The sequence below is a fragment of the Furipterus horrens genome, unplaced genomic scaffold (genome assembly GCF_987537825.1).
Source record: "Furipterus horrens unplaced genomic scaffold, mFurHor1.1.pri manual_scaffold_5, whole genome shotgun sequence".
NCBI lineage: Eukaryota > Metazoa > Chordata > Mammalia > Chiroptera > Furipteridae > Furipterus > Furipterus horrens.
The window spans coordinates 189,292,904-189,305,350 of NW_028327175.1; the positions used below are offsets into that span (position 1 = coordinate 189,292,904).

General features: G+C 40.5%; 1 protein-coding gene across 1 annotated transcript; it reads left to right on the forward strand.

Annotated features, from left to right (window-relative positions):
* The first annotated feature begins 8,653 nt into the window (after positions 1-8,653).
* Positions 8,654-9,011, forward strand: LOC150010641 (small nuclear ribonucleoprotein Sm D1-like). Its single transcript, XM_090279553.1, is given in 3 exon segments — positions 8,654-8,744; positions 8,868-8,902; positions 8,904-9,011. Coding segments are annotated over 3 exon segments (234 nt in total).
* The last annotated feature ends 3,436 nt before the right edge of the window (positions 9,012-12,447 follow it).

Sequence of the window (12,447 nt, forward strand, 5' to 3'; positions counted from 1 at the left end):
CAGGAAAAGCTAATGCATCTGACCTTCCGGTGAAATCTCATAAGGTTTAATTTTTCACAGACATTGTGCAAGCCAAACCAAACATTGCTCTATGGAGTCCACAAGGCCATGATCTTTGTTTCCCTTCTTAACTAGGCTAGAAAACCTTTCACTGCAGAATCAGAAATACAAAGCTCCAAGTTAAAGCCTGTGGGAATTGGGGCCCACTGTTCTTTGCTGGGAGTTGGGGAAAAAGCAATGAAGGACACATTATAGATTCCCAAGGAGGGCACTATGAGTTGCAAGATCAGAGAGAGTCAAGAATACAGGCTAATGAAATGCTCCCTGAGGACTTGACATTTCACCAAAGACCAGCCGTGAACACAGGAATATTTTGTTGTTATAGCTATTACGTTAGGGTAACCAGTGACAACAACAATAAAAACCACTCTTGTCATCAAAGGTGTGTGTGTGTGTTGGGGGGAATGGGTAGGAAAAAAATTTTTACTGGGACCCCTGAGGATGCTGCAAAGATCATTCTCTCCCTTATCGATTCCTTTCCTACATTTTGCACTCTCTTCATCAATTCGAAGCATGACCCTAGCCACTCTGAATATAAGGAAAGAATCGCGCTTATTAACAGTTAGCATATTAATTGACATTTTACAGTTTAAAGGAAGCTCTCAGCATCTCACTATTGGGGCATAAAAGAACGGAAATTGCCAGAAACAGAATTTGGTGAATGAGATAAAACAATGTAAAGCATTGGCTCCTCTTCAGGCTCTGTGCCCATCCCCTGCCCCCAGGGCAGTCCTCCTCAGCTTTTCTGAAATTGTGCTCTCTTGCTGCAAAGGGGTCTCTTTATTTTTTTCATATAGAAGACAGCTTCAAAGAGCAATTTTTGCTTTGGTTTTCCTTTGGGCAACATAAAAGGGAAGAACAAAGTGAATTCAGAACCTGTTTTTGCCACAGGCCACTTAGCAGGCAATCTAAATTCGGAAGTGCCAGTGGAATGCTGGTCCGCTTCTCTGCAGGCCTATGCCACTCATTATTGCAGGCAGCCTTCGCGCCGCTTCTCCAACCAGGACCAGGAGGAAGGAGGTTCTTTCTCAAAGCTAGGAGGGCATTGGTCTCGGCAAAGCTAAGAAATGTGTCCAATGTCTCATAGCAGATGCTGAGAGCAAGAGCTCTATCACGCTTCCTGACTTCAAATCCTGGCTCTGTGATCTTGGACAAGTTCCTAAACCTCTCTGTGCCCCTGTTACTTCACCTATAAAAATAATAAAATCTACTTGGTAGGATTGCCATGAGAATTAAGATGATGCACATGCCTGGTACATAGTAAACACTGATTAAATATTAGCTAGTTTTCTTGTTATTATTGTTGTTATTATCATATACATCATCACTTTAACAATATACTTCCTGATTTGTTCTCTTATTACTTCATAGGTAAACTACAACAGGGCAATAGAAATTGTGCCATCTAAGGAATTCTGATTTAGGGGTCAGAAGACCAAGAGATGGGCATCAACATTTAAGCTGGGCAGCTGACCAACCAGGTGACTCTGGTCAAGTCACTGTCACTTCTTGAGTCTCAGTTCTGTCATCTGTGAGATGAGTATTTGCCACCTAGCCTTAAAGGGTTGTTGTTAATATCCATGCTAGAAGTATTTGGCCTTAAACCAGAATATATTTTATCAGTCTTCGTTATTTCTATTCTCCCCTTTTATTTCACACCCTCCCTGTCTAGTTCACACTTGCCTTCATACTTTTCTGCTTCTGCTACCTAACACAAATTGGAGACATGGGTTATGAAAACAGAAAAGGAAGGAGAGGATATGAAGCACTGAATAATTATTCACTTACTACAAAAAAATGGCATAATATTTTTTCATTTTACAGTATTCTCCTTAATCCACCTTCTTATAATTCTAAAGAACTGGTATTAATTGGCCACTCAGAATCTGCTATGTTGAAGATAGGAGGGTTAAATTGGTGCAAATCTTCCAGAAAGCTATATCAGTGTGCTTCAGGCACTACTAAAAACTTACTCTGTATCACTCCATAATCCCGCTTAAGCAGTCTGCCCCGGCTTGGTGGAAACTCCCTGCCCAGCAGAGGTTTCAGGATCACGAACGAGAGAACAAAATTACCCAAGACACTGCCTTTTGTCTGGAGGGAGGAGAGATGCAAATCTCTCTAGTGGAAAGGTGCATTGAACACTTTCTCCTGGTCCCTCTTATTGAGGAGGGGATTCAAGAGATACAAGGTCAAGACTTATGAATCATCAATAAGCTTTAGACACTTGAGTTACAGTTGACAGTTACTGATTACAGATATCAATGTAAAGAACACAGTGACCAGTCTGTGTCAGGGTCTGTGGAACATCTCGGTGCCATACTGATATCAGGTGACAGGCTTCACACATTCTTTGCTACACACTGTTTATAGTTAACTAAGAGATAAGAAAAGCAGAGCAAGTTCTAAAGCATAATAAATAATATATTCTTCAAATCCAATTCCCATGAAAACTTCCTGAGTGGCCTTCGAGTCATGTCTGCTTCTACCTTCCTGATTTTCCACTCAAGTCTTATAGGCTTCCATGTTGGGGGGTGGGGGTGGAGGAGGTACCTTTCGGCTGGGCTACAATCCCAAAAACCACACAGAACAGTCCCCTATACCTGCTCTTGGAGGTTTGTCTTAGAGTATTATTCGAAAAGAAGAAAAACAATAATTAGATGAAATTGCTCATTGCAATGTTATGCATGATAATAAAATATTGAAAGCAACCTGAATGTCCAACCACAGGGGGATGAGCTAATAAATTAGAGGCCATTACCTTGATGGACTATATTATAGGTATTAAAAATAAAAGTCATGGTTGTCAGCAGTGTGAAAAGGCATATCAAATTACATATAAATCACAATTACTATTATGTAAAATTAAAGCAGTTTTATGAGTGTGGTGGTTATGGAGGATAGTTAAAAATTTGTTAAATGTATCTTAAAGTTTAACATTGTTTTTTGAAACCTGTAAAGTTGAAGAATTGAAGGTTTAAAAATATATGGGTCTCAAGTTTTTTTGGCCTGTGCCCTAGAAGATTGAAGAAAGAGAGCTATCTTCAAGAAATTATGGATTTACTAACCCTCAGTTTTATAGGCAACATTTTTGTTCTCTAAAAACAATCTGAAAGAAATATGGCAAAATGTTAAGATTTAATTTGCTACAGATAGTGCTGGATATACTATGTATTCATTATGTCTTTTACATATTTCTATGAGAAATGTCCTATAATAAAAAATTATGGATTTCTTAAAGCTGGACCAGCCCAGCACAATAGCCAACAGCTTCCTAAGGCTATGCCTTTCCAGTGGGGTTTGGCTCACAAAATTCAAGTGCTAATTTACCATGCTTAGTAACTCCAAGAAACAGCTGCATTTTCAAAGGAAGCTCAACTACCAAGCTCTTCTGCCCCAAAGAATGAGATATTTACTAAAGATAAGCCACTGAAGTCAAAACTTAGGGGGAGATGAGGTGGGTGCTAACAGGTATTGAAATTCCCTTTTCTTGTCATGTTCATATTTCTCATCTCAATGACTCCTCACAAAAGGCTCAAGAGACAGGCAAAGCATTATAAATGATGTTATCAGAATAGCTCAGAAGGGCTATGTTAACAGGCTGACTGCCATGCATCTAGACACTCAAATTTTAATCCAACAGAACCCTTATACAGAGAGCAAAAAAACATGGAAAACTACATTGTATAGTGCTATCCAAAAGGAGAAAATACAAGATCATATTCACACTGCAAGTACTGCAAAGTAAAAACATTCAACTGATTTCAAAAGAAATGGGAAAAATTAAAACACTTTTGTAAGAGTGGTAAAATTAATATGTTTTTGTTTTCCACTACTCTTAATATTGTTTTTGTAATAAGGAGACCAAAGCTATATTGATTGTGTCACACTACAGGGTGTACCCTCACCTCTTGCTTAAGCCATAATTATATTATAAATGAAACTGAATAAATGAATAACAATAATAACAAGAAGAGCTACTGTGAATTAGCCATAATTGCCTTGATGATTAGAGCAGCTATGAATTAAGCCAGTTGCAATTTGAACGGCCATTGTGATAATGAGCTAGATAGAAAATGAGTGCGTACAAATAGATCCATCAGGAAAGGGGGTGGGTCTATGTGGATAGAGATGGAAAAGTACAAGAGCATCAAACTAGCCAGGAAGGATTCCAACAGAAGCATTGATCAGAGGGCATTCTCCTACAGAGTGGCTTAGGCTGAACTGCACAGGACCAAATCCAGCTTAAGAACAAACACAAGGTGTCCCACAGTCCTGGCTGAGGTCCCAATGTTTCAAGGATGTAGATGATGGGATTCAGCTCTTCTAAGTGGGGAGAAGTCTACAAAACCACCCAACGAGACAGTTGGTGAGGCTACAACTAGACACATAATCTTAATAAGGGGTATGGGTATATGGGGTCTGAATTCTATATAAAACAAGCTCCCAAAATAGAAATTTCCCAGTGCATTCCATATACAGAATTAACTCAGATGGACCTTGTGTCTCTAGACCTACAGTGATGGCTGCTTAAAATGTGAACTCTCCAAGTTGCATAGGCAGTATGGGCTACAAGGAAGTGGCATGTTTGTGTGTGCTCTCATGATGATGGTGGTGATCTTACACATGGACTCTGGAGAACAGAAACCAGGCTTTGAGGCTACCACTTATTATCTGTGCTTATCAGAGAAGTAAATTACCTGTAGGGGACCATTCTGTTTGATTTTGGGAATTGTAGCCCAGCTGCAAGCTAAATCCCCCATCCCCAGGGGCCTATGAGACTTGACCAGAAAAACTGGGAAGGTAGAGGCAGACATGACTTGAAGGTCACTCAGGAAGTTCCCATGGGAATTGGATTTGAAGAATGCATATTATGCTTTAGAGCTTGCTCTGCTTTACGTATCTCTTAGTTAACTATAAACAGTGTGTAGCAAAGACTGTGTGAAGCCTGGCATCTGATGTCAGTATGGCACCGGGATGTTCCACAGACCCTGACACAGACTGGTCACTGTGTTCTCTACATTGATATCCATAATCAGTAACTGTCAACTGTAACCCAAGTGTCTAAAGCTTATTGATGATTCATAAGTCTTGACCTTGTATCTCTTGAATCCCCTCCTCAATAAGAGGGACCAGGAGAAAGCATTCAAGGCACTTCTCCACTAGAGAGATTTGCACCTCTCCTCCCTCCAGACAAAAGACAGTGTCTTGGATAAATTTGTTCTCTCATCCATGATCCTGAAACCTCTGCTGGACAGGGAGTTTCCCACTGAGTGTGGGTGTTGGAGGTGGGACAGCCTTACTTACCTTCTTTGACCTTAGTTTTCTCACCTGCAGAACAGGGACAATAATAGAACCTACCTAAAAAAGTAGTAATGAGGATTAAATGAGATGATACATATCAAGTTCTTAGCATAGAGCATATTATACCATGAATGTTAATGTTAGTTATGATAGCTAATGTTATTAGAGTAAGGCTAAATGATTTTGGAATTCATAAAACAATATTGTATGTTGAACCAGAATTGTACAGCTATCGGGGTACCATCTTCCAACTTTTTTTCCTGAGAGGTTGCTTTAGAGAAATGATTTGTTTAACCAGATGCCAGCCATAGTGTTGATTAAAATGTTGACAATGAAGTCCTGTCTATTTCTAGCATAGATATGACATGAGGAAAAGGATAAAAACAGAAGAGATTTTTAGAGGAGGCAAGGAATCTGTTACCGAGAGAAGCTGAAAGAGTTCACTCTTTTGACATCTTTATAGGCTAGGTATCAGACACACTTCTAACTTGGATTGGGGAGTAAATGACACTAATTAGAGGTTCAACAAATATTTTTGAGCTATAAAACAAAAATTACTAGTAAATGAACATCTAAATATATACTACAATATAGCTAATTAACAATAAATATTACTTACTGATGGCTTACTATGTGCCAAAGCACTTTGTATATATTAACTCAGTGAGGCAGCTAGATGAAGTACATACTTTTTATCCCCGTTTTACAATTAAGGAAAATTGAGGCAGAGAGACTGAGTAATTGATCAAGATTATGATGATGGAGTCAGGATCCAAACCAATCGGTCTCACTGAAGAGTCACTCAAGGATAACAATCAATAAACAGTTCAAACATATTATTTCTAAATTGCAAAGATAACCCTATGAACATATATTTTTATTTCTATTTTACCCAGTTTTACAGATGCAAAAACTAGAGCTCAGTGGCAGATGAAAGTTGTAGTTGGGAGGTATCTATGGGAGTATCATATTACTAGCATTGTTTAAAGTGGCCAGTGCATCGTAAAAATAAAAAGCAAACTGACTTTTATTTGCTTACATTACATTTCTATAGACCATGTACTTCCTTATTGTCAATACATGGCTCCTCTCCCTCATGCCTCACTCTACCCGCCACATGCACCTGGTGTGCTACCAAAAATTAAATGACTAAGGTCACACCACTCTTAACAACTAGACTCCAGATCTGAAGCTAGAGAATTATATATGTATATATATGTGTGTGTGTGTGTGTTTGTATATATATATATAAATATATAAATATATACATATATAAATATGTGTGTGTGTGTGTGTGTGTGTGCGTGTGTCTGTACTCAAACACATCCCACAGAATGATCTAATCAGAATGCTCAGATTTCTGGCCAAGAAGGAGGCCTAGACAGTCATGCTGGGTCTCCCTCCACAACTAAGAAGGAATACAACTACCTCAAAACTAGAGACAACCAGAAGTTCCAGAAAATCAAGCTGCATGGGAAGTCCAACAAACAAAGATATAAATAAGAAATACTCAGCCAGACAGGTAGGAGGGGCGCAGAGGATGTGGTGTGGTGGCAGCAGTAGCAGCAGCAGCAGTAGCAGGCCAGCGGAGCCAGCGGAAAGCACAGTCACACATTTTAAAAAGTTGGGAGGGACACCCGGGAAGCATTCCCAGCACCAGACCAGACCCCGTAGCTCACAGTCCCAGCACTGGGGAAAATAAAGCCTCATTGCTTTTGACCATGTAATCCAGTGGGGGCTGGAACAGAGGAAGAAACTGCCAGTCTCTCAGCAGAGTCCACTTGTTTAAAGGGCCCTCACAGTCTTAGAACATATGCAGACCCACCCACTCTGGGAATGACAGCCAGGGCAACAGCTAGAGAGGTGCCAGTCCCACACAAAGGAGGAGAAGTACCTGGAAAAAGGGCGAGTGCTGAGCAAGTGGCATTGTTCACTCTCAGATCCCTCCCCCACATACAATGCCACAACGTATTGAAACGGGTCGCCCTGTACTGACGAATCCCTAAGGCTGCCCCTTATAATGTAACAGGTGCGATAGCTCTACATAAGACACAGAGGCAAACAAACACAGAAGTCTGTCAAGATGAGGAGATAGAGAAGTATGGCCCAGAGGGGAGAATGGATGAAGGTTTCAGTGGGAGAGCTAAGCGACAAGGAGATAGCCAACCTAACAAATGAGGAGATTACCAACCTAACAGACGCAGAGTTCAAAACACTGGTGATATAGAAAGTATGGCAAACGCATAAGGGAAGAAGTAAAGGCTATGCTACATGAAACAAAGAAAAATCCACACAAAACCAAAGGTGAAGGGAAGGAAACCAGGGTTCAAATCAATGATTTGGAACATAAGGAGGAAAAAAACAGTCAACCAGGACAGAATGAGGAAACAAGAATTTTAAAAAATGAGGAGAAGCTTAGGAACCTCTGGAACAACTTTAAACGTGCCAACATCCAAACCATAGGGGTGCTAGAAGGAGAAGAGGAAGAGCAAAAAATTGAAAACTTATGTGAAAAAATAATGGAGGACAACTCAAATTTGGAGAAGAAAATAGACATACAAGTCCAGGAAGCACAGAGAGTCCCAAACAAGCTATATCCAAAAAGGACCACATCAAAATGCATCATAATTAAAATGCCAAAAGTTATAGACAAAGAGAGGATCTTAAAAGCAGCAAAAGAAAAGCAGAGAGTTACCTACAAAGGGGTGCCTATAAACTATCAGCTGATTTCTCAAAAGAAACTTTGCAGGCAAGAAGGCGCTGGCAAGAAGTATTCAAGGTGTTGAAAATCAAAAACCTACAACCAGGATTACTCTATCCAGTAAAGCTATCATTTGGAATGAAAGGACAGATGAAGTGCTTCCCAGCCAAGGTAAAGCTAAATGAGTTCATCATCACCAAGCCATTATTATAAGAAATGTCAAAGGGACTTAAGGAAAAGAAGATCAAAACTATGAACACTAAAATGACAAAAAACTCACAACTATCAACAACCAAATCTAAAAAATAAAAACAAAATCCAACTAAGCAAACGAGAATAGGAACAGAATCATAGGTATGGGGATCATTTGGAGCATTATCAGCTGGAAGGGGGAAGGGGGAGAAATGGGGAAATGGTGCAGGGATCAAGAAGCATAATTGGAGTCTGGGAGTAGGTGTTTCTCGCCCTTCATACTCCAGTTTGTGAGCCCTCGGTTGGTGTGTTGTGTTTTTTGTTTTTTGTTTTTTTTTGGTTTGTTTTTTTGTTTTTTGTGCACTCTTGGACTGAAAATGTGACTGCTCCTTTAGGATGAAGTTCGTAAGGTTTTTGATGAAATCGAGTCACAAAACTGTAACCATCAAATTGAAGAATGGAACACAGGTCCATGGAACAATCACATGTGTAGATGTCAGCATGAATACTCATCTTAAAGCTGTGAAAATGACCCTGAAGAACTGAGAACCTGTACAGCTGGAAACACTGAGTATTCGAGGAAACAACTTTCACTATTTTATTCTGCCAGACAGCTTACCTCTGGATACACTACTTGTGGATGTGTGAACTAAAGGTGAAATCTAAGTAAAGTGAAGCTGTTACAGGAAGAGGCCGAGGCCGAGTAAGAGGAAGAGAACATGGCCGGGGCAGAGGAAGAGGGGGCCCTAGGTGATAATTTCTCTAAGATTACTGTTTCAATGATGTGTGCATTGGGCTATTATTTGTAAAAGGTGGGGTGGGGGGAGAGAAGGAGTAAATAGGGGAAGGGTCTAGTAAAGGAACTAGTATAAATAACCCATTGACATGGACAACAAGGTGGGGAATGACTGTGGGAGAAGGGGTGGGCTGGGTGGGGGGATGGGGGAACAATGGGACAACTGGAATAGAAAAACAATAAAATTAAATTTGAAAAAAAAAAAAGAAGCATAATTGGTTGGTATAAATAGACAGGGAAAAGTTAAGAATAATATAGGAAAGGGTGAAGCCAAAGAACGTATATGCATGACCCATGGACATGAACTAAGGGGAGTGGGATTGCTGGAGGGAAGAGGGGTACTGGGCAGAAGGGAGCAAAGGGGGAAAAATTTGGGACTACTGTAATAACATAATCAATAAAATATACTTAAAAAAAAGAATGCTCATGGGTGAGACATTTATTTACAGAAACATTTTAAAGCTCTACATTTATTATAAAGTGCAATCAAAATTAAGACCTTTACAAACTAGTAGAATTTCAATGAGGAATCCATGTATCTTCTAAAATAATCTCTAGTTAAGACTTCTATTTAAAGACAATCACAAACTATATTATCTTCAAAGCTATGTCCCTAAATTCTCAGCCCTGAGGTAGTTTCAGGCTAGCCCAAGAAGTGTGAGTACCTGGCAATGTAGTGAGACAGCTTTGTGTGCCAAGCAGCCCCTCATGGTGGTGAATCTTCCAAAACTCATAAAAGCAAATATAAAATTTTGTAATACCAAGTGGAAACAGCAAAGTGTATTGTATCTAGGGCAGAGAGCTCTCAGTTCCAGAGAAAACCAGTACTGACTGGTGTGTTTGTACATCCAGCTCAATTTAATAGCAAATGCCAAAGCAGTCTAGTCTATTCTGGTGAGGCTATTTGTAGGGTACTGGGACCAGAAATTTTCCCTGGCCTTCCCCTTATACTCTCTCCAGATATTGTTGAGGCAGCCTGGAAGCATATATGATTTTTAATGACTAATTGAATTTAACCAAAGCAACTCCTGACCACCCACCAGGCCATCAGAGTAGAGGGTGAGACAAGAGGATACCAGTTAAGACCAGACTTCAGAGTTATCTAGAAAGTCTTAAAAATATGTCTCTTAAATTCATGGGATCCTCTTAGGCTGTCTGATTCAGAATCCCCAGAGATTTTTTTAAAAGCTCCCACAAGTGATTCTTATGTGCCCTGTTTGGTTCCCAGTGTGGTGTGACTAGAAAAACATTTGGTATCTAGGCTCCAAAAAGCTCTCCCACCTAATCACACAAATACCAGGCAAGCATGTCTGGAGACTCCCCAGTACAATCAAATGCAATGAGGAGGTTCTAAATGGGGACCCCAAACCCCAATGTAGGTCACTGGAGATGAAGAACATGCTGTAGAATTGAGTCCAGAGACCTCACTGCATGGAGGACAAGTGTGGATTTTGGAGACAGACAGCCTGGATTCTCTTACCACCTTAGCCACTTCACAAGCTATGAATATTTGAACCTTTAACTTAATTCCCCTTGGTCTCAATATCTGTATCTGTAAACCAGGGAGTAAAAATGCCTTCTTCATATGTTTATGGCAACAATGTATTATGCCAGTCCTAGGCGTTTTGGTTTTCAAATCCATTCCTCATCTTTCCATTGGTCCAACATGTTTGAATTCTGGTTGGGTTGGCCAATGGAAAGCCCCATGGTAGACTGGAAGAAAGAAAGAAGAGAGAATCTATGCCATTCTGCCCCTTCCTCTCTGACTTGGTGGCATCATTGTTGTGGCTTCTCCCTCGTGGCCCTTACTCCCACCAGATAGGCCCACCTTGGTTCTAGCTCCCACTAAGTAACCTACCTCCAGCTACTTCCTGTCTAGGAGTGGAGGTGGCCCTCTGCTATGGCTAACCCCTCGGTTGACTCATATCCTAGATGGCCTTGACTTTTCTTCCACCACTGGTGTATCCAATTCCCTGGTTTATATTCTCTCTTAAACAGCTAAGTGTTTCCTCTCCCCACCTACCATTAGATCCTTTTATTATAATGTTCCAAGTGTAGGGCTTGGTACTATTTATATTTAACAAATTAGAATTATTTTAATGAAGTATATTATAATCAACAACTGCTTATTCCCCAAATGCCTCCTGCCATTGTCCTCTGTCCTCAACAGGAGTGCTCAGGGGCAAGGTGGCTGATTGCAGCCAAATCTGTTGGAGCGGCTCTCCCAGACTTGAAGCAATAATCATTGTCAACATATATATAGGGCTCCCTCTAGGCCAGGCATAGTTTTAATTGCTAGATTTAAATGATTAAATCATTTAAGCTTCACTACAACCTTATGAGGTTGGTACTATTACTTTTGGAAATGAGGCAAAGAGAAAAAAGTGACTTGTCCAAGGTCATTGAGCTAAAAGGGTAAAGTCAAGATTGAACCCTGGGCAGTCTGGCATAAGAAGCTGTTCTCAGTTAAGCTCCATCCTCTACCTCCTCTCAAGCTGACAGCCTCAGAACCAAGGAAAACAATGTCTTCTCATTTAGAGGGCATTGCCACTCAACTCTAAAGACTTCTGTGTGAAAGGACCTCTATCTCTTACAGTTTCAGACCTACACATAAACCATGATGCTTTGATGGAGCATCCATGCCCATCCTGGCCCAGCAGAAGGTCCAGCACCAAGCCCTGAGGCTGCCTGGCACCCACTGTTTTTTTCTGCTTTAATAGACACCTCTTTGGTGGAGCATGACTGCATAGGAATCCATAAGTCATTAGCTGGAGCTATATTAGAGCTTGTAAAAATCAATTGTTAACATTCCAATGACCTTCTTATAAATTAGTTTATCAGATTGTTTTACTCATTCACTAATTAACTGAAGGCAAAAGGGAACTAACTAACATATATTTATTGAGTGTTTACTCTGTGTCCAGTCATCCGCCAGGAGCTCTGCACTTGACCTTTCTTTTCCTTTTCACCCTTGAAGCAACCCTATGAGCGTCAAGTATGATTCCCACCTTAGAGATAGGAAAAGCGAGCTGAGACACAGCATCATTTAAACCCTGGTCTCTCTGACTCAGATATGCCACAGTCTCTTCTGAGCTAAGACAAAGATGAATCTAAATGGGAATTTTGAGGTGTGGTCAAAGAGGCATAACTGCCAAGTTGGGACACTTCCTGTAGAGGAGATTCCAGAACTGCTATGAATCAATGGGGTTTTGTGGCCTACATTCTCCCCTTTCTGAACAGGAGCATCCATAATATAATAGTTGTCCTATGCAGGTCCCACCTCCGGATGTTGGTGGAGGGGTGCAGATAACTGTCTCACTAGTTTCACAGATCCTCATATCAAAGTAACTGTGCTCATATAGGCTCATACTAGCTGAACTCCATACAGGTGATA